This window comes from Anser brachyrhynchus (assembly GCF_964034855.1).
Source record: "Anser brachyrhynchus genome assembly, chromosome: 4".
Classification (NCBI taxonomy): Eukaryota; Metazoa; Chordata; class Aves; order Anseriformes; family Anatidae; genus Anser; species Anser brachyrhynchus.
In genome coordinates this window covers 52,352,744-52,372,612 of record NC_137698.1, presented here as the reverse complement: position 1 = coordinate 52,372,612, position 19,869 = coordinate 52,352,744, and the positions used below count along the sequence as shown (strand labels likewise).

Here is a 19,869-nt window from a genome sequence, read left to right as displayed (position 1 = left end):
ATGCCAACGGCTCAGAGCAGAGACATTAAATCTGAGAAAGCTCTAAGGAACTGGAAGATTTTTAAGACCTTCTGCTTTTCTTTTTTTCTTTACTTACATGTTTCTTTAGAAATTGAATTGGTATCTGTCATGGGGGATGGTGTGGCACATGGTTAACTGTGGGAAAATAAGTTGAAAAAGAAAGGAATTTAGTCCAATTATGTTTGATGAAAGCTCGTTTTCTTATTTCTGTTAATATTTTCTCCCTTCCATTTTTCCTATTGGGCAAAGAGGATCTTACTTAACAGTGCGAATTAGCTCCTCTTGCAGAAGTGCTCATCTTCCCTCTAACTGAGCTTTGAAATAAAAGACAGACAGGATTTGACACTGTTGCATTTCAAAGTAGGATAACCAGCAGACTTATGAATGTATTTTTGTATATAGTACATGCATTACATATATTTATATAAAAAATCTTTTGAGCATCTTATACTGACAAGGTAAAAAAAAAAGTTTCACAAGGCCAGTTCAATAATTCATTGCAGCTCACGTATAATCTGATTTGAAATGCACTTTTGGCTTTACGTGCCAGACGAAATGAAGAGAGCAAAAGTCTTACCCAAAGCTGTATTTATATAACAGAATCCTTAATGTTTGTTTGTTTGTTTGTTTCTGGTAGTCCTGGAACATTTTCTGATGTGTCTGAGTGTTTTCGCTTCTCCTAATACAATAACCAAACCCAAGCAAAGTTAAATCATGGTCTGTTTTATTAACAACAGACTGCATCCTTTGTGATTTTAAAGGGTTGTTCAGCTTCATGTCTGAATCCTTCTGTATTCAAATGAAATGCTACACAAGGACAGCAACTGACCTTTCCTCCATATGTGTTTTATAAATTGGAAAGGGAGACAGAATACAAACAGTGCTTAGTAAGTTGTCTTTCTCTTGTCTTTAGGATGTTTGTGCTTTGGTGATGAACAAAATTTTAGAAGGCATCCAGAAGAATACTTCTGCCAAAAAAACAAAGAGTCAGAAACTTGGGAATGTCTCTGCAAGTCCCTCTACTCAAGCTCCGGCATTCAGTGCAGGTCTGGTTATTGATGGAAAGACTTTAGAGCATGTCCTTCATGACAGCCTGCAGAATATTTTCTTGGATCTTACAGAAAAATGTCGAGCTGTAGTCTGCTGCCAAGCCACACCACTGCAGAAGAGTGTCCTGGTCAGACTGGTACGAAATAAGCTAAAGGCAATGACATTAGCTATAGGTGAGTCCCATGGTTTCTTTCTTTTCTCTGAAAAAAAGTAGAAGCCAGTTTCTTCTTTCCTTTATTTTCTTTAATATCTGTCACAAAATGTACTTACAAGGAAGATAATCCTTTGAATACTAGTTGTCTCTCACATAAGATGATGTTAGTCTTCTAAGCTAGAAAATTTAGTCCATAAACACACTCATGGTAATCCAAATCAACAAGGACAGCAGCAGTCATGTACAGTGACATGTCGGAAGGGGAAAGTGAGACGATTTTCCCTGTTGTTCTTCATCTCAACCCGCAAAATAATGAGGGAAAGAGATGACTGGGTGTGATTTAAAACACACATACTTTCTGTTCAAGCATACTGACTAAATTCTGACAAAAGGAGCACCTAATATACCTTTGGAGAATATCGCTCAGTTCAGTCAGGCCTCCCACATACTAATCCTGCTTTCCATAGGGTTTTTCGTAGGCTGCGTTATTGGCTACAAAATTGTTTTTCTCTGAACTCTGTGGTGTTCTGATATATTTGCCTTTTCCTGCCACCTCCATGGCAATGTGATAGCCAGCAAAGCTGCCTCTAGGTCGCATTCCAAGTGAGAGAGCTTAGTTTTGATTCCTCCCCTTTTCTTTTCTGTGTAGGTGATGGTGCCAATGATGTCAGTATGATCCAGGTGGCTGACACTGGCGTGGGAATCTTGGGCCAAGAAGGCATGCAGGTAGTGTATACAAAGACAGCTGCAAGTGACATCTGAATCCATTTTAAACCTGTTCAGCTTACTCTGGAGACCCAGCGGCTTCACAGCCCATTACTGTATCCGGGGGGGGCACAGTTTGCATCCTGAGCTCACACCCATGCCTCTGCGCTCATCAGGAGCACACAGAAGCTGAGGCTGCAGGGGTTCAAACTCCAAACAGCAGAGCTTGCTATTTGAACTCCCCAGCATTCATTTCATGCCGTGAAACAGGCAGCCCAAGCATCAGTGATTTCTGTGAAGTTGTGTGGTAATAATAAAGACAGGCAGCCTCATACCTGCATATGTTGTGTTGGGCTGAGCTGTGTGTGTTAGTGTAAAACGTGGTACAGAGGGGTCAGATCTGAATGAGGCTAGGGCCATATGTATTATGTGTAACAAATCACAAAATAAGAGTTTCCAGTAGTACATCAATTGCTTGTTTGGCAGTACTTGAAGTTCATCTTTAACAGTTTGGATGTAACATATCTTTTTCTTCATTTGTATTGCAGGCTGTGATGGCAAGTGACTTTGCAATCTCTCAGTTTAGACACCTCAGGAAGCTGCTGCTTGTCCATGGTCACTGGTGTTATACCAGACTTACCAACATGGTGCTCTACTTCTTCTACAAGAATGTGGTATGTAGCTGTCCCAACCTAAGCAAATCAGTTTTCTTATTTGAAAGTGCTGCAGGGTCTAATGTAGCTTCATATTATTTTTAAGTTTCTATTGTGAATGAGTTCAAAGAGACACAAAGAGCATACGTCCAACAGTTCAGTTTCCCATTTACATCTGCAGAGACTAGACACTCCTATTCCTTGGACTGAGTTTTCCACTCAAAGCCACCGTCTAATTTGATTAAAATCTGGGTAGCAGGCATTACTTAATGTAGTGGCAGCATGAATATTTAAACAAGCCATGTATACAGTTTTTAAATGCAAAGATGTGTTTTAGCCAAATGTAATTTCAAGTGTGGGATTGGCAGGGGATCTATAGCAATTATACATAATTTTCCACAGATTACTGTGACCAGACCTATGATCTGCCTATTTTCCTCTTGTTTTTAAAACACTTGTCTCTATGGGTAACATTTGTCATCTCATCATTAACTTTTCAGGCCTACGTGAACCTCTTGTTCTGGTACCAGTTCTTCTGTGGGTTTTCAGGCACATCAATGACTGACTATTGGATCTTGATTCTTTTCAATCTCCTTTTTACATCGGTGCCACCCATCGTTTATGGTGTCTTGGACAAAGATGTGTCTGCAGAGATTCTCATGCAGATCCCGCAGCTGTACGTGATGAGCCAGAAATCTGTGGTAGGTTAAAGAATGTTTGGCCTGAAGCAATTTGAAATGATCAGCATTTGAGCCATTTCTTTCTTTCCTTCATGGTTTATGTCATGCAAACACGAAGTTTAAAACCACTTTCTTTTTTAGATCCAGACCTGTACAATGCATGCACAAACAAAAGCTGTTTTTTCTGCTCTGTGCTTTCTCAGTCACAGACTTTTGACTAAGTAAATGTTACAAGGCCTCAGGATTTAGCCCTTTATTTTGGTCTTCGGGATATATACAATGAGCTGAGCGGATGCTTTTGAGGCAACATAACCAAAATTGCTTCATTACACAGTTGTTTTCCTCTCTGTGCCTTTTTTCTTTTTTGTTTTTTCTTTTCTAAGGTTTTATCAGAGCTTTCTCTCTTTTGTCCAGCTCGGCATTGTCTCGCCCTGTGGTTGGAGTTGTTAAGCAGTATATCATTTCTTTTCTTGAATGAAAATAACAGTGAAATAGCTGCTTTGAATTAAGTGCAGTGCGAAAGAAAGAGAAATGCTTAAAAGATATTTGTCATAATATTGCACCATCATATCATAAGTGCACAGCTCTGTACAAGCTATAAAATGGACAGTAACTTGGATTCTTCTTCAGTGATTTAAAGCACTTCCCTGACATGGGCAAATGAGAAGACTAGTTTTGCATGCCAAAGAGAAGGGCTGTGTGGCTTTTAATCTCTCTTTACTAACTGGAGAGGAAATCCTGTGTGACTAGACTGCTCCCATGTGTGCTTCAGTGTAGTGCCTGAAGGAATGGTATATATCTGAGCCAGGACAAATAAAGCTATAGTTTCATAAGCAGTTGAGCTGTCACAACAGTTTGCGGCCACTGAGTGGGTGGGGTAGGCTCGTTCCTCCTCGTTTTCTCCCTTCTCTTCTTCCCTCTAACCATTTTCACCCATGTGGTTAAACTGCCCCCCTTGTGCCAGCTTTGTTGTTCATCAGATCCTTTGAGGAGTCAATTAAACTCGCTAAACGAACAAAGTTTTAGTGAGTTTACCAGCAGAAAAGCAAATTGCTTTCTCACGTTCTAGTAAGATTAGTTAGCTCACATTACAGTCTGGTAAGGACAGAGGAGTCAACCAGCAGAAACTAAGAGGCAGAAGCATATGTGCAAAAAAGAAGGAAGTGGATTTGGAAGGAAAGTGAGACTTGGCATCCAGTGATGGTAAGCTGCAAGGGTGTCCCCCTTGCAACACTGTCCGCTAGCTCTCTCCCTTCCTTATTACTCACTTAGGTTTGACTCTGGTAGGTCTGTTCTTGGAGAAACAGCTGTAAGATCAGAGTTCACAGATCTAGCTGCTGATTTAAATCCTAGCGGTTAGCTACATATGCCGAGTGAGCTCTTTATTCTTATTATGGAATAAAAGTTGCTTCTTTGTTGGGAAACTGGAGTTATTCTGCAGATAATCTTTCTCCAAATCCAAATGAATTCTAAATAAAGCTGCAGCAATTTGTTCAGTTTGTTTCAGTGACGTTCTGTTTTTTTTCTTACAGGCCTACTTGCCTTCAACTTTCTGGATAACCTTGCTGGACGCTTTTTACCAAAGTCTTGTTTGCTTTTTTGTGCCTTACTTTGTAAGTGCTGAATATGAAATACTCCTATATACTTTGACATATTAAAAACTCAGGCAAATTAGAGAAAACAATACCATTTTTCATTGTACTTCATCATATATAAATTTGTACTAGCAGGATTGTCGTAGGAACTGAATTGAACTGTGTGCATGCAGATGTGTCCGGTATTTAAACTAATAATGCTGCTTTGCATATTAAGACTAGAGGTAAAGAATGTATTTAACTGACTGTCATCTTCCCTTACAGACTTACTGTGGCTCAGACATAGACATTTTTTCGTTCGGAAATCCTATAAACACAGCAGCTCTCTTCATAATATTGTTGCACCTTCTCATAGAGTGCAAGTCTGTGGTGAGTACTTGGAGCCAACAGAATTATTTGTATGACTAAAATTAACAAAATTTGGTCTCGGAATTATTTGTAGCTAGTAAAGGATCCTGCCTTACCAAGATTCAGTGGGTTTGGGATATCAGTTTGGTTTTGCAAGTGGTAAAACCAACCAGTGATCTGCTTGAGCTTTCAGAAATTCCCAAAGCTTGCTTCAAGAATGCAATGTCATCTGTTGATTTTGAATGCTTTAAACTGGTGGTCTGCTCTAGAGAAACATTATGTTATGAAAACAACACCTTTATTCATTTATTCAGAATATATGCATAGCATGACTGTATCCGTGCTCTGAATAGGAAAAGATTACATAAATGGGTTTTATCTGGCATTGTGTGTCGGCAAGCTGACAGACCATTGACAGTGTTGTTTCCATAGTAACTATTATAGCCATCACTCCAATGAAGAACACTTAGTCAATGTCTCGAGCCAAATATATTAGGGGTAGTGGCATGGAAAGATCTGCCTCCATTGCTTGAGAAATCTTTCTGTGCTGCCAGTGAATAAGGTGGTCATATAAGGCAAACAGCATTATAAAGGCTTCCACAAATGCATCAAAAACTATGCTTTTAGTAGAATTAAAAAATCAAAATTAAACAGCTGGTTATCTATGAACTGTAGGAATAAGGTTCATTCCTTCCTGGTAGTGTTTTGTATGGAATTAGGAATACTGTCTGAACAGGTCTACCCTTTCTTACATTAATAACCTGTCCTTGGAGGAAGAGTGCATGTGTGCATGTTCACACATGCATGTGCATACAGGAGTTATGGTTCTTTCTGTTGACAGCTTAAATCTGACTTCTTTTCTTTTCTGAATTGCAGACTTGGATACATGCAGTAGTTATAGTTGGCAGCATCCTATTTTACTTTGTCTTCACTCTGGCTTTTGGGGCAACCTGCAAAACCCATAACCCACCATCAAATCCATATTGGATCATGGAAAGGCACATGACAGACCCAGTATTTTACCTCGTCTGCCTCCTGACTACTTGTGTTGCTCTGCTGCCAAGGTATTTTTCTGTTTTATAATCACAGGTTCCTGTTGGTAACAAATTAATTTTCATTGAGTCTTTGGTACTATAAATCTCTGCTTAGAAGTCGTCTGTTCCCCCCAAAAAGCAAATAAAATTTTGTAATTCTACAAGAGAAATCATGCGAGGACAGCTTCTTAATGACAGGTAATCAAAGTAAACTTCATTAAATATAAACTATATAATGCTAGTAGCAAATGCTGTTCTAGGACCTTTTATAGAGCTGTAAACAGCCTAGGTAGGAGAACGGTTTCGGGTTGCTGACTGCTTCCAATTTACAAGTATTCCATTTTGAACAGTGGCAATGTTTTTCATGATGAGTTAAATGCAAAGCATTCTCTGAATCACTTTCGCTCTCCCCATGCCAATACCCCAGAACATTTATAGCTGTTCTAGCTGATTCAAGCTTTTCCCAACTGATGGTTTGATAGACTTGTAACACAGAATGGCTGCTGTCACACATACATTTTTTTCTTGCTTATTTCCGCTGTAATCTTTTGTAAGATGCTGAAAAGCCTTCACTTGGAACTATGAAGCTAGATGGTATTCTACACCTTCTCACCTAAGACTAGGACTTTCACTGGAGTTTTTAAGGAGTAGGTTTCCTACAGAGAGATAGATGTTAAAGGCCTTGTTGAATCTGAAAACTCACTGCAAAAGTCTATGATTAAAACCTTAGCCCAACCTAAGCCACCAGGGAAGTTAGTTCCAATATTAATTAATCCTAGATTTTCTTTACAGAACATCACTTGTACTATATTGCTGGTACTGCATGTGATGCTTTATTTCTTTGGTCTTTGCCTTCTTGTTCTTTCTTGCTTCTGTTCAATTCTCTGGCTCCTGGAAAATTTTAGAAAGGTTTTAGAAAGGTGCTCTGACTACTGCCCCCAGCTTTCTAGGGCTGTATGAGTGCCGTATTATTAATGTGAACCAGCAGTGATAAACGTCATCTCAGTTTGAAGCATGATTTTTTTCTAGGCCTGATAATATTTCTCTATATATTTGCGCTGTTCCAGGGAAACTCTAAACTGAGCACTGACCTTGATGGCTTTTTTCGGGGGCCTGACATTATCTGCAGAAAGCTCCATTTTCAGTGTAGTTGAGACCCTGGCTCTTCACCAAAGTTGCAAATGCACATTGCTGCAGTAACTAGAGAGGCTGAGAGAGCTGGGGTTGTTCAGCCTGAAGAAGAGAAGGTTCCAGGGAAACCTTATAGCGGCCTTCCAGTGCCTAAAGGGGGCCTACAAGAAAACTGGGGAGGGACTCTTGGTCAGGGAGTGTAGTGATAGGACAAGAGGTAAGAGCTTTAAATTAAAAGAGGGTAGATACAGATTGGATATAAGGAAGAAATTCTTCACTCAGAGGGTGTTGAGGCACTGGAACAGGTTACCCAGAGAAGCTCTGGATGCCCCATCCCCAAAAGTGTTCGAGGCCAGGTTGGATGGAGCTTTGGGAAACCTGATGATTAGTTGCAGAGGGGTTGGAACGAGATGACCTTTAAGGTACCATCCAATCCAAACCATTCTATGGTTCTGTAAGTCTTTGTGCAGGACAAAAAAATGGAAGCATCAGCCTTTGAAAATGCTAGTTTTTCTGGTGCAGTTTCTGACCTGATAATTTATGTTCGCAAAATGGCACCAGCAAAAGCATGTTTTAGAGGCTGCAGCCGCCTCTAGGTTTACATGAATGGTGTTTGGTTTTCTTTAGTGATCCTGGAAACAGTTTTGAGTCTGCTTCTAAACAGCTTATTTGAAACTGTGTTTATTTTGTAGATATTTGCTGAAAGTTCTCCAAGGAACGTTGTTTCCGTCTCCGGTGATGAGAGCCAAGCACCTTGACAAACTGATCCCTGAGGAGCAGAGGGAAGCAATTAAGAGATGGAAAGATGATTGCGTTGTAAACTGTAGAATGGAGTTCCAGGTTACTTCTGGGTCTTCCAGCTCAGCCACAGGTGCTGTATCAGAGGAAGAAAGCATTGCCAGTGTTTTGCCAACTTCTAAAACACCTTTACAGTTCTGTTCAAGAGGGGGGTTAGTGGAGGAAGTCTCCTTATCAGACATTCAGGATGAGTCTGGGAACACAAACAGCCTGAGCTCTGAAAGGACTGTATTTCTGAATTTATCAAAGGAAACTAATTCAGACTCCTATGGAAGTAGTAACTGCTGTGCCAAAGTCTCTCAGCGTACTTCTGAAGAGGGCAAAAGTGCCATTTCTCTAGCAGGTTTGAACACAGAGCAGGTTTGAATTGTTTTGTGCGCACAAGCTGGTTTAATGTGATTTACAAAGTTGGAATGTGAACTATTGAAAATCCAAGAATAATAACTGCTGATGTATGCTACATTGCGGTTTTGTTTTCTTCAGCCAGGGAAGATGATGCACCCATTTGCTTAAAAGCTTTTGTGTTTATAAAGCTTTTCAGTAATTTATTAAGACATTAAGGCCTAAATGGCTGAATTTTGTTATTTTTTTATGTAGTAGACCGCATACTGTTTCTGTCTTTCGTGCAACGTTGCATAATGCCTCTTGGTGTTATAGACAGGACTTTGTATGAATTACAGATCTGTGGGATCTAGTTCAGGTAAGATTCACTCTATAATAAGCCACGCTGCTCCCTTGCATTGCTGTCTTAAAATTGTCATATTGCCTGGGATTCATGGCATGCTGAAGTATGCAGTAAGCAGAAAGCCTGGGATGCTGTGTTTTTAGTTGGTTTGTTGCAAGACTTCTCAGTGTTTGTACATAACAATTGTTTTAACCATTGTTGTCCTGCTCCTCCTCCATCTATTGCTAAAACTGTCTCACTGCTGTCCAAACTCAACTTAAACCGTTAGGAAGGTATCCTGGATGAGACATATAGCTCCCATGTCTCCCTCACCTTCCTCTCCCACGGGAGGAGAAAATTCTTGTGCAGCTTTTTATTCTCCATGGTAGTTCATCCTCCTGCTACATCCTTTCTCTTTGTCTCCTTTCATGTCATTCACACTGACTGGACTTTTTTTCCTCCTCACCCAACTTGTATGTTGGCTGCCTGAATTTTCTCTAGATTCTACCTCGTGCCTGCACTGGAAAATCGTCTGCAAGTGGCAATGGGTAGCTCCCATGTGTCTACAGGCACAGCAACTTGTAGCTGATGACATTTCTCTTCTTGACTCTCAGGTGTTTTTACATTCTTCCAGACTTTTATAATAACAACAGTAAGTATCTACAAAGGCTGCTCAAAAGTATAGCCATTTGTGAGCCCCACATTTGAGCTCTGTTGCATAAATATCTTGGAGATGTCCTGTATCTGCCATTTCCCCACTGCTCTGCAAGCTGCACAAAAGCTAGCTGAGATGTGTGTGGCTTATTTCTGGAGTTCTGGCTGTCAAAAATATTGCCTCCTTTTTACTTCTCCGCCCAAAAATTTATATGGCCAATTTATGGAGGAATTTAGGAAATTGTTTGTATCCACTAGCACCTGTTGAAATAAACTATTTCCTCAAACTTTAGCAGTTAATGAATTATTATTACTGAGCCCATTTTTTGTTATGTTTCGTTCTAAAACTTTCAGCTTTCAAATTGCCAAGATTTGTCTGTTTATTTTTAGACACCATGTTTGGGGCAAGGGCTCTGCTTTTTAATTGAACCATGAGTTTTCCATGCCAATGATCAACATTACATATTCCACATCTTCTAAGATCTCTGAAAGAATTTAAACAAACGCTGTGAGGTCTAGGACAGCTGCTGCTATGTAGGGCAGATATTGAGGGCGTGCTAAGTTCATTCAAACACAGGTCACCACATGTTGCCAAAAGTTTGAAACGGTTCTGTTTTCAAAAGGTAGAATGTAATTCGTGCTGACTCCATCCTTACTGCTAGTGAGGAGAAAAATATCTTTTTGTTTAGCCTGTAGAGGAAGACCAGTGGAAGGAGCCAGTGAGACGGACGTTTTTGCAAATATTTTTTAAATTTGATTCAACATATGACAAAATATTTTTTGATAAATTCTAACATATGTTTAATGTGCACATTTGAAGTGAAAGCAGACGTTCAAATTCTGAGACAACATGTCCAGGCTAAGTTGTTTCGCAGTTATGATTTCTAGGTGTTTGCCTGTAGTATACTTGCTTGTTACCCTTGTGTTTTTTGCAGTTGGGGAACATCATTTACAGGACCAGATTTGGAAAGACTTGAGGAGAAGAGAGAGGGACATAGCAGCTGGGGTTGACTTGCCGGGGTGGACTCCAGGTGTCCTGACTGAAACATCTCAGCTTTCTCTGCAAACCATGGGAACCATGAGGTATCCTAGAAGATGAAAGCAGCCAGCAGGTAGTGCAGGGAGATGAGCTGGTATGAGGGCAGAATCACGCAGGGGCGGACTTGCTGGGACGTAATGAATGCCAGAGTGACCTGCTGTGCTCCAGCAGAGCTCCAGGGCAGGCTCAGCTCTACCCCTGTCATTCCTAGCACAGGTTCTCCTGTTGTAAAGAGCTCCAGTGCTTTCCTGCCCTGGAAGTCAAATACTGGTGTTTCCAGTATCTCACCTGAATGTTTCTTCTGCACCTTAGATCTATTTCCTCTCTTCACTTGTGTGACAGAAAAGAGGTGGTTATCGTCTCATGACAATAACCAGTGATGCAAAACTGTTTCCACCATTTCATTCAGTCATTCTTTTCATCACTTTGGATTCTCTTGTTCTTTCTGTTGTAGTGCTAGCTGAGAGGATCTAGCGGAGAGCACGTTCTCTGAGCTATGATATCCTGACCTGCTCACTGTCAGCAAACTGACACTGAGTCCAAAAGGCAGATTTTGGCAGCTAAGTTTCAAGCGAGTTAGATATTTGAGAAGCAAAGAGTTAGATTTTAGCACCCAAAAGAATGGTGAAGTGTGCATTAGTGATGGAGAGGTTGTGCGGTTGTGTGCTTTTGAAGAATCACTAAAGGGACTAAGGTACGTTGCGCTCTCGTGGGTGAGCTCGGGGACTCTCTGTGGTGACTTACAGGCATTCTGGGCTCAGCTCTCTCCCCTTCCTGTCACTGTAGAAGGGAGCTGGGTGACAGCATTGGACTGAGCTGCACTCCTTGAGCTTAAAGCACAGCGATCCTTCTGTTGCCTCTGCTGCAGGAGCAGTGCCTATGAGGAAATTCAATAGGTGGGTGATCTTTAAGTCTCAGGAGTTCACGTGTATCATATAAAAGCTGTAAGTACTCAAGATCTTTCCAATTCTGACTGTAAGCTGTGGCAGCTAAATAACTGCACCAAGAAGCACAAGTGGCCCTCTGCTGTTAGAACTAGGGCCGGCTTCGTGCCCTCCAGCTGCCTTCCTGTGCCTCTGGGACATTGAGTTGCTGTTGGTTGCCTTTTTACGAGCCCAGTCACCCCACTACTCAGTGCTTAGTTCTGGTGGGGCTTTCAAGATGTATTCACAAATTGGGTGAAGGATTATTTCATCAGTGTCTCAGAAGTTCTAGACCCTGTGGATCGCCTTGGAATTTCAGGTACTCTTAAAAACTTCCTCTCTACCGATGATACCACTGATGGTGAGTACTTTTATACCAGTCAAAGTGGTACAAAATAACACACACAGCATTTCATTTTTTTTATTGGTGTGTTGTTTCACTGATGGTGCACCTAGCTTAATATTCTTCACTATAACCTAGGTTATATGCTTTCAGAGGACTTTGACAAGCCATACGAATGCTAAAAATACATTGTGTAAAACCTGATCTTTTGTTTTTTTCTTTCATTTGGTGGATACAAACAGCAGAAAAATGTAATGGCTGTCTGCTGTGATCACTTGCTATTTTTACTGAACGGGAGATGAGGGTAGTGAGTCTTTAATAAAAACTTCAAACTTTTAATTGGCCATATCTAAAGTGGTGCCAAATGAAGGGTGCAAGTGAAACGTTCTCGCCTTGCTTCTCAACAGTTGAATGTTTTTTTTTTTTTTTTTTTTTTTTTTTGCACTGGAGACTTCACAATCCCCTGCTTGCTTCTGCAATCCTGCACTTAGGCACAACATGACCTGACTTTTCCATTTGGAAAACAAGCTTTTTAAGATCCTCTCACAGGTGTCTTGCAGATGTCATAAAGGAAAACACAGTGTCTAAAGTGTTGGTTGTCAGATTAAAAAAAAAAAAAAAAAAGAAAACAACCTTCGGGCTCCCATCCCAACTTTGTAGCTACACTTAGAGCAGCTTTAACTCACAGGTTGGTGTGCAATATTTGATCCACAGAAAAACACTTTTTTCTTTTTTTTTTTTTTTTTTTTTAATTTCCCCAGCAGCAGCATGTGCACTAAGCATTTGCAGGTGGCAGTCAGCCCCAGCCTTTATTTAGCGAGTGTTTTTGCAGCCCAGCGAGCTCTGGCCTGTACATGGGGCACAGTTTGAGCTGAGAGGCTGACCCAGGCTGTGGTTTTTCCCTTAGCACCGCTGGCTGCAGCACAGGGCCACGGAGGAGCTAACACAGAGCACCCCTTGCTCCTGCCAGCCCTGGGTCTGCTGCTGGTCTGAGCAGCCCATGCTCTCTGCAGGAGTTAATGATCAAGTTCTGGAGGTGACTGTATTAAGAACGTTCCTGTAGCTGAATTTCAGTGTGGTTTTTGTATTACTAGTTTTTGTTTTATCCTGGTTATTTTACTCCCATCCTCATGGTTCTGCGTATCTTACTGCTGACTGCACTTAAAAGCCAAATTTTAACACTTTCATGTTTATGCATGCGAATATTTTTATTTCAGCATGTGCACATGTTGAAGTACAGCGTACTGGTTATAAGGAGATGATAGATATTTATTTAAACTAACTGTATTCCTAAGGAATGCCATAGAGCAAAATGTGTTCAGAGAAATCTGATTTTAGTGTTTTTCAGATTTTTCGGTCTTGAATAGTTGTTGGCAGTGGTGTTCTTAGTAATGTTCTATATACTGGAAGCACACATGAAGAAGCCAGAAGTTGTATAGTGGTTGTAGTGCCAAAACCTCCCCAAATGCTGTAATGCTTAAAAAACTAGATAAGGGTATGCAAACACCATTTCAAAGCTATATTTCGGCCTTATTGCTAAAGCTATAACTTTATCCTGAATCTCTTCACACCTCTGAATTGTCATTGAGTTGTTGGAAAAATTAAGACACATTTTGAACAGAGAAGTTACTTGGAAAATGATTGTAAATTTTTATTAGTACAGCTAGAGAGAAACACATCTGTTTGACAGTACAGTTTGATGTACAGCTGTGGTAGAAGTAAAACCAACAAATGTGTTACCTTGCAGTGCGGCTACACTTGTAAGAGACACAGCATAGTTGTGATCATAACCATTATGTCAGCACACGAGGAAAGGCTTGATACAGTGGAAGGAGGAATATAGTTGCCTATTTCATGTGCACACATAGAAAAAAGCAGTATAAAAATACATTTATAAAATTACAAATTTCCTCTTTACATGGAATGTTGTGGCAGATAGAGTTGTGGGGAAGGAAAAGACCCTGCTAAGACCCTGCTGCTCCTTCCTAAAGCCATTGGGCTGGGGTAATATTTTCTGAGTGATCCAGAACAGGACAGGGCTGGAGTGTGAGTTTAAGGAGGACTCTCTCTTGTTTCCTGGGAGGAGGGACTGCTTGGAAACTGGTGACCAAACCCAGTTAATTAAAATGCACTATTACTTTACGTGTTATCATTTGGCAGTGCCTGTCCTTGGCAGAATCCCAAGCAGCTAACCGCTTCACCTGGTGAAGGGCTGTCAGGCTGGGCTGCTCGTTTCACAGAGCACATCCTGGCTTTTACCCATAGAAGGCAGACCTGGCTGAAATCTGTTGCAACAGATCCTGGCCCCAGAGAAAAGCTAAAGCAGGGGACCAAGAGCTGCCATTTACGTACCCTTGAAACAAGGGCATCAGTAACCTGCTCCATATGCAGCCTACCTGCACTGGAAAAACATGGCCGCAGCTGCTTTCTGTCTGGGGAAAACATTTATATGTTACAGTAAAAGCAAAATCCTTAATAGAGAAAGAAAAGAAAAGTAATAACTAGGAAAGTTTTCTTTCTGAGCATGAAACAGTGATACCATAGTCATTTAAATTATTTCAGAACCCATAACATAAATACTGATTATTTTTTAATAATGCTCTACAGGGTGCTGTCTAGTATGTCTAACATTAAGCATGTTAAAGGAAAAGATATGGAAAAAAGAGGTAAAACTTTCACCAAAGCAATAGTCAGGTCTATGTAGGTTAGTTGTAATGTGATTAATAGTACCTGAAGGGTCCATTAGTTGGCTCTTCTGGTACGTGTTTCCACACACGGCAGTCCTGGTATTTATTGACAAGGCCCTGCCGTGCTGTCATGGGGACGTGCCAGAGGTAGCAGCGAGGGTAATTACGTGCCTCAGGCTGAGTTCACAGGGGACTAGGCACAGCACTGAAAACGCCCAGCTTTTAGACGCGTTGCTCCCCAGTGAAATTCATCCTGTAAGCCTCAGCTTCCTGACTCCTCCTACTCTGGCCTCCCAGAAAAAACATGAGATGTGCAGAGCATCACCTACAGCAGCCGTAAGAAACAGCTCCCCTCTACCACCAGAAAGAGGTGCCAAGCTCCACTGTAGGTTTATTTCCAGACTCCTGGAGTCGAGGCTTAGCCTCTTGCCTACTAGGCAGAGCCCTCTGCCATCAAGCACCTGAGCAGGGCTCTCTGAGCCTTTGCTGATGAAGCTGTTATACTTTGCTTACCATATTCCTAATTCTCGTTTGAGCAGAAGCTGGGATCCAAGTCTTTTTTCATTCAGATTTCTTCTTGCCTTTATCTCTCTCCGGATTGTTTAATCTTGCTCAGCAAAATGAAACTTTCAGTGGAAGATACTAAGATACTAGAAGAGACCTATCCAAAAATACTCAGTTTCCCAATATTATTTCCCAGTATTTGCTCACACTGTATCTTTTTTACTTTAAAATCTACATTTTCTGCATCTCACCAGATGCTCAAACTAGCTTACTCTTGGGACAAAAACTGTTGCAGTGACATTGCTAACAGTATTGTTTTAGAGGGTTAGAGTGTCAGTGCATGCTTTATAGACTGAACACACTATACAAAAAGGGGAAGAAAAGCCAAAGGGGCATAGGTTTGATAAATATGCTACTCCATGTAGTGCAGTCAAGACCCGGGTATTTCTGGGCACACTGAGACACGGAAGCTTCAGAAAATTAAGCAATAGAAACTTAAGTAGAATCCATCCAAAGAGGCTGAACAACAAAATTTTGGTCTCAGGTGCCTGAAGTAGTAGTTACAGGCCTTTTCGCCTACGGGTGCCACCCAACACCCTGAAGAGATGCCCAAGCTGGCAGTGGGAACAGGAGCTGTGGAGTCAGGACAGTAAGTGCCGTGCCCGTGTCAGCCACCCTGAGACAGGCGGTGTTGGCTCCGGCACACCAACAGCACAGGGCTGTGCCCCTTCAGAGACCTGCACTTGTACTGATATGCCCTGGGCGAGGTGGACACACAAGCTCGGCAGTCTCTTCCACACCCTCCAGCCCGTGGTGTGGCCCTTGTGCATACGTATCCTGTCGGCAGCATCTGGCCGCACTGAGTTCATACCTCATGACAATGAGTGTGAACGCATGTGCTACTGAGTGAGTAGTATTAAAATAGGCTATTTAAAAAGTTTTGCTAGTCTGTGCTACTGCTAAGTTTGAATATCTGAAAGGCAGAAAGTGGCTCTTTCTTTTCTTTTAAGCCTTTTGCTGTGCTCAGAGTAGCACCACAAAAGTTAAAAGAAAAGTCAAAAAGGATTATTAATTCTACCCCAAAGTATATTCACCAGCAGAGGGTTGACCATTAACATACACTGCATATTCCATAGCTCCACAACAATAGAAGAGCCTGAAACTCCTTTTCACGGAGCTTCTGGACTGCAAAATCTTCAGTATTGAAGTGCTGTTTCCATTTTCCTTATGTCTGTCAGCACAATTCTTACCATCTGGAGTTAGTTTAGCAGAAAGGTGTGGATGTATATTTGTCTTTCAATCCACTCAATAAAATGTGACACGTTGCTGTAAACTCCTGGTCCCAAAACCTTGGAAAAGCAGACAGAGCCCCAAGATGTTAAACCAAACAAAGTCCAGCGCCCTGCAGGTTGCTCACATACAAGTGGTCCTCCGCTGTCACCCTGCAATATGAAAGAGAAAAAAAAAAAGTCTATAGGGGCTACACATAGCCAGCAGTCATATGTTAAAGCTATGCCAGTTTCTAGGGTGATTTGCCTTTACTAAGTAACTTTAATCAGCTGTTAAGACTGGCTGCTCTGCTGAACTATGTAGCAGCATTCAGTGTTACTGGTATTTATTCCCCATTATAACCATACAAAAATGTATCTGCAAATGGCTCATACTAATTTTAAGATGTTAGCCTAATAGTTAGCTAATACAGATAAACCTTAGACTGTTCAAGCAGCATTTCATTCCCACAAACTGAAGTTGATTTCAGATTCACAGAATCAGAGGCATTGAGGCTGGGACTCCTGGAAGTCATCTGGTCCAGCCTCCCTGCTCAAGCAGGGCCACCTACTGGTTACACCAGTAATAATGAAAGTTGGGTTAAAATGTGTAAATAGACTGTTGTCATTTTTGTAGTAGATGAAGTATGCTGTACCTAGTAAATGTCACAGAGCTTTGATTTCTAAAAGCCTTTCTAGCTGTGAGTTTCTCCTTAGAGAGAGGCTTACCATGCAGGAGTCCACAGTGCCAGACTCAAAGCCGGCACACAGCATCCTACTGGTGATGGTTTTCATGTCAAAGTAGGACTGGCATTGTTCTAAGGAAATGATGCGAACTTCTCCCTCCTGAAGCTTAAAAGGCACTGAAAAACAGAATTAAGCATTAAACTATATACCCATGGACACACAAATATTTATCTATGATGGATCTTTGAGATATGATAAATATTTCCATTAAGATAGATATTAAGTATTACTTTATATATATATATATATATATTAAATGTACGGAGAGAAGGTCTCCCCTCTAGCACAAAGCCCCGATGAAGGGAGGTGCTTTTTTGCACTGCTGCATTGCAGGACTCATGACTACTGCTCCTGAGCCAGGAGTATACATGCTGCTTTCTGGAGAAGGACCAAGCACATGGGAACTGGTGTCACGCTTCCACTTTATTGTGCATTTTCAGTGAGACTGAGGAGGCAGAGCACCTTTGTGTGGGGTGTAACAGGACTTTTAAGATGGGGGTGGTATTGGCTGGAAAACAGTAATGAGAGGTGGAGGAGAGAGTCAACTCATCACTCCATGGCAGGATCCTGGTGTCTCTCATGGTCAAGCCTGGTATACACACAAGCATTTTGAGTTACATTTGGGTAAATTTGACCTAGTGTATCAGGGAATCAGATATCAAAGGTTACTGGAATTATTTTAGCATATCCAGGACTTCTTCCTACTGTGAACAGCTGACAGAGCTCAGATTCAAAGGAAACCTGTTAAACCTAGGGTATGAAGTACTAAATCCTGTGTAGCCAAGATGGTTTTTGCAGCTTCGTAACATAAAATCTTTAAAAGCAAAGTTGAAACCATATTAGAGAGCAAATAAACTTTTCCCACTTACCAGAGGTACAAAAGCATTGTGTTATTTTTTTTCCTGCATTTACCTAAAAGATAGTTTCAGATGGGTAGAGCTGATTGTAAATAACATATTCCTCACCAATGTAATACTGTTTTTGCCAAATGTAAGACCAGGCCACTAGGGGTAGAGCAATACTTAAAGGAAAAATTCCTTCTCCAGTGTACAGAAAAACACCTTTCCCTAATAATTGCTATAAGAGAGAAGGGAGAAACACAATGGACAGAGCGTAACAGCGTTGGGGCCAGGATACTTTGCATATGATGCATGCAGGATCATTTTGGCAAAACAAACATTTTCATAATGTAAATGTTCTTGTAATGGGACCCAAGGATTTCAGTGGCAACAGAGCATGAAAAACAGAGCAACATTTCTGTTCAGAGAAACAAAAACAATTCTGATTATGCCCACATGGAACAAATCATGCCACAAGCCTAAAATGTGACACAGAGCATTGACTCAAGAAAATGTTCATTTGACCTTTATGCAATTGCTTTCTGTGCCTTCAGCTTTCAATGAACAGTGTTACTCCCTGGTAATGAGCCGATACAGTTCTTATCTAAGTACAGTCCTAAATACAACCTAAGTGACTACAATTATAACTAATTCAGGTCGTTTTCTTGATAGGAGTTTCTAGATGCTCTGCATTTTTTGAAAAAAAATCAAGCCACTTGTCTAAATATGGATTGAGGAACATAAATTTAGACTACTGATTTGAAAAACCTAGTCTAGTAACAGCTGGCTTTCCTCCATGAGTAGTTACAGTTCCTTAACATTTAATAAAGTCCAGCATTAGCATAAATGGATAAAGCATTGCAATGGGGTCACTTATTGGGTTAACCCAGTAGGTAGTTAATGTGGTTTTCCACGATTGCCAAAAGTATTCATCTTACTTTTGTTGCCCATGTGTCCCCAGCCTGTGATGTAGCAGTAGGTATCTGGCTGCACCAACTGTTCCTTGCTGGGCAGACAGACAGGTCTTACATAGCTTGTTTCATTGATATCTTCATCTAGTTCTACAATGCTGATATCATAGTCCACGACTGCTCTGTTGTAGCGCGGATGCAGGATAATCGTCTTCACTAGTCGGGTCTGCATGAAGCTTGAGGGATGATCAAGATTGCTTATCCCAAACACTACTTTCCAAACAGCTGCGTTTTCTCTCCTTTGTTAAAAAGATAAAAATAAAAAAAAAATAAAAAAAAAGGAAAATGGGAAATTTCAATTGAGTTCTTTTTAGTTTAAATACCTGGGATTTTTTTCTCTGACTTTTTTGATATTCTATTTTACAAAATTTTTCATATACAAGTGCTATAAGAACACAAATACTTAGGCATCATTACTGGCAAAAAAAAAAAGTCAATGCTTTCCATTCCCTTCCTGCTTGCTACTGAAATAATGCAAGCTCACAGCCTAAGATATGAAACTACCTGTTATTTGCCACATTAAATGCCAAAGGTTCTCAAAATCATCCCTTGGATCCTGCCCAAGTTCTTAGGTGCTCACTGGTGGGCATGTACCAGTTTGGGGTGACAGTATTGTTCAGTAGTATGCTGCTCACAGCAGTAATTCAAGCTGAAGTCCCAAAGGAGTCTTAAAGATACAATTCAATTATGAAAAATAAATCTATTTTATGATGGCACGTGAGAAGTCCCTTATTTATTAGGCATCCAGTCTGTGCTAAGCATACTCCCTATGCCTAAGATCAAAGGTTACTCTGACTGTTACACACAATTGTTTAAGACTCTGTTTGCAAATATCCGTGATCCAAAAAATAAAATAAAAGATGGATAGGCTATTAGTAGGAAAAATGAGGTCCATTAAGACACATTAGAAAACATTAGAGGTTTAGAGAATCTGGATTATAACTACTGGTAAGTCACGGGTTCCTAATTGGTCTGTGATTCCAAAAAAAAAAAAAAAAAAAGTCTCTTTTTTTGGAATTGATGTAACTAAGTTCCCTCAAAGAGGCTGAGGCTTAGTCAGA

At 40.8% G+C, this 19,869-nt stretch overlaps 2 protein-coding genes across 9 annotated transcripts in view; one reads left to right on the top strand and one right to left on the bottom strand.

Annotated features, from left to right (window-relative positions):
* Positions 1 to 14,941, top strand: part of ATP10D (ATPase phospholipid transporting 10D (putative)) — a 50,326-nt gene extending 35,385 nt beyond the window's left edge. For 4 of the 5 annotated variants that reach the window (XM_080590022.1, XM_080590020.1, XM_080590021.1 and 1 more), the window contains 8 exons: positions 935 to 1,244; positions 1,875 to 1,951; positions 2,479 to 2,604; positions 3,084 to 3,284; positions 4,796 to 4,876; positions 5,123 to 5,227; positions 6,083 to 6,270; positions 8,064 to 14,941. In XM_080590022.1, the coding sequence (XP_080446148.1) occupies positions 935 to 1,244; positions 1,875 to 1,951; positions 2,479 to 2,604; positions 3,084 to 3,284; positions 4,796 to 4,876; positions 5,123 to 5,227; positions 6,083 to 6,270; positions 8,064 to 8,535 (1,560 nt within the window). In that variant the 3' untranslated portion in view covers positions 8,536 to 14,941. The remainder of the gene's footprint in view (positions 1 to 934; positions 1,245 to 1,874; positions 1,952 to 2,478; positions 2,605 to 3,083; positions 3,285 to 4,795; positions 4,877 to 5,122; positions 5,228 to 6,082; positions 6,271 to 8,063) is intronic. The other variant, XM_080590023.1, reaches the window with a different exon arrangement.
* The window catches only part of CORIN (corin, serine peptidase), a 134,739-nt gene continuing 128,288 nt past the window's right edge, over positions 13,419 to 19,869 (bottom strand). For all 4 annotated transcript variants that reach the window (XR_013950425.1, XM_080590027.1, XM_080590026.1 and 1 more), the window contains 3 exons: positions 18,776 to 19,047; positions 16,981 to 17,114; positions 13,419 to 16,425 (listed from right to left, as the gene is read on the bottom strand). Coding sequence is in view for 3 of the 4 variants with exons in the window: in XM_080590027.1 (XP_080446153.1) it covers positions 16,243 to 16,425; positions 16,981 to 17,114; positions 18,776 to 19,047 (589 nt within the window). In the remaining variant the exon portion in view is untranslated. The remainder of the gene's footprint in view (positions 16,426 to 16,980; positions 17,115 to 18,775; positions 19,048 to 19,869) is intronic.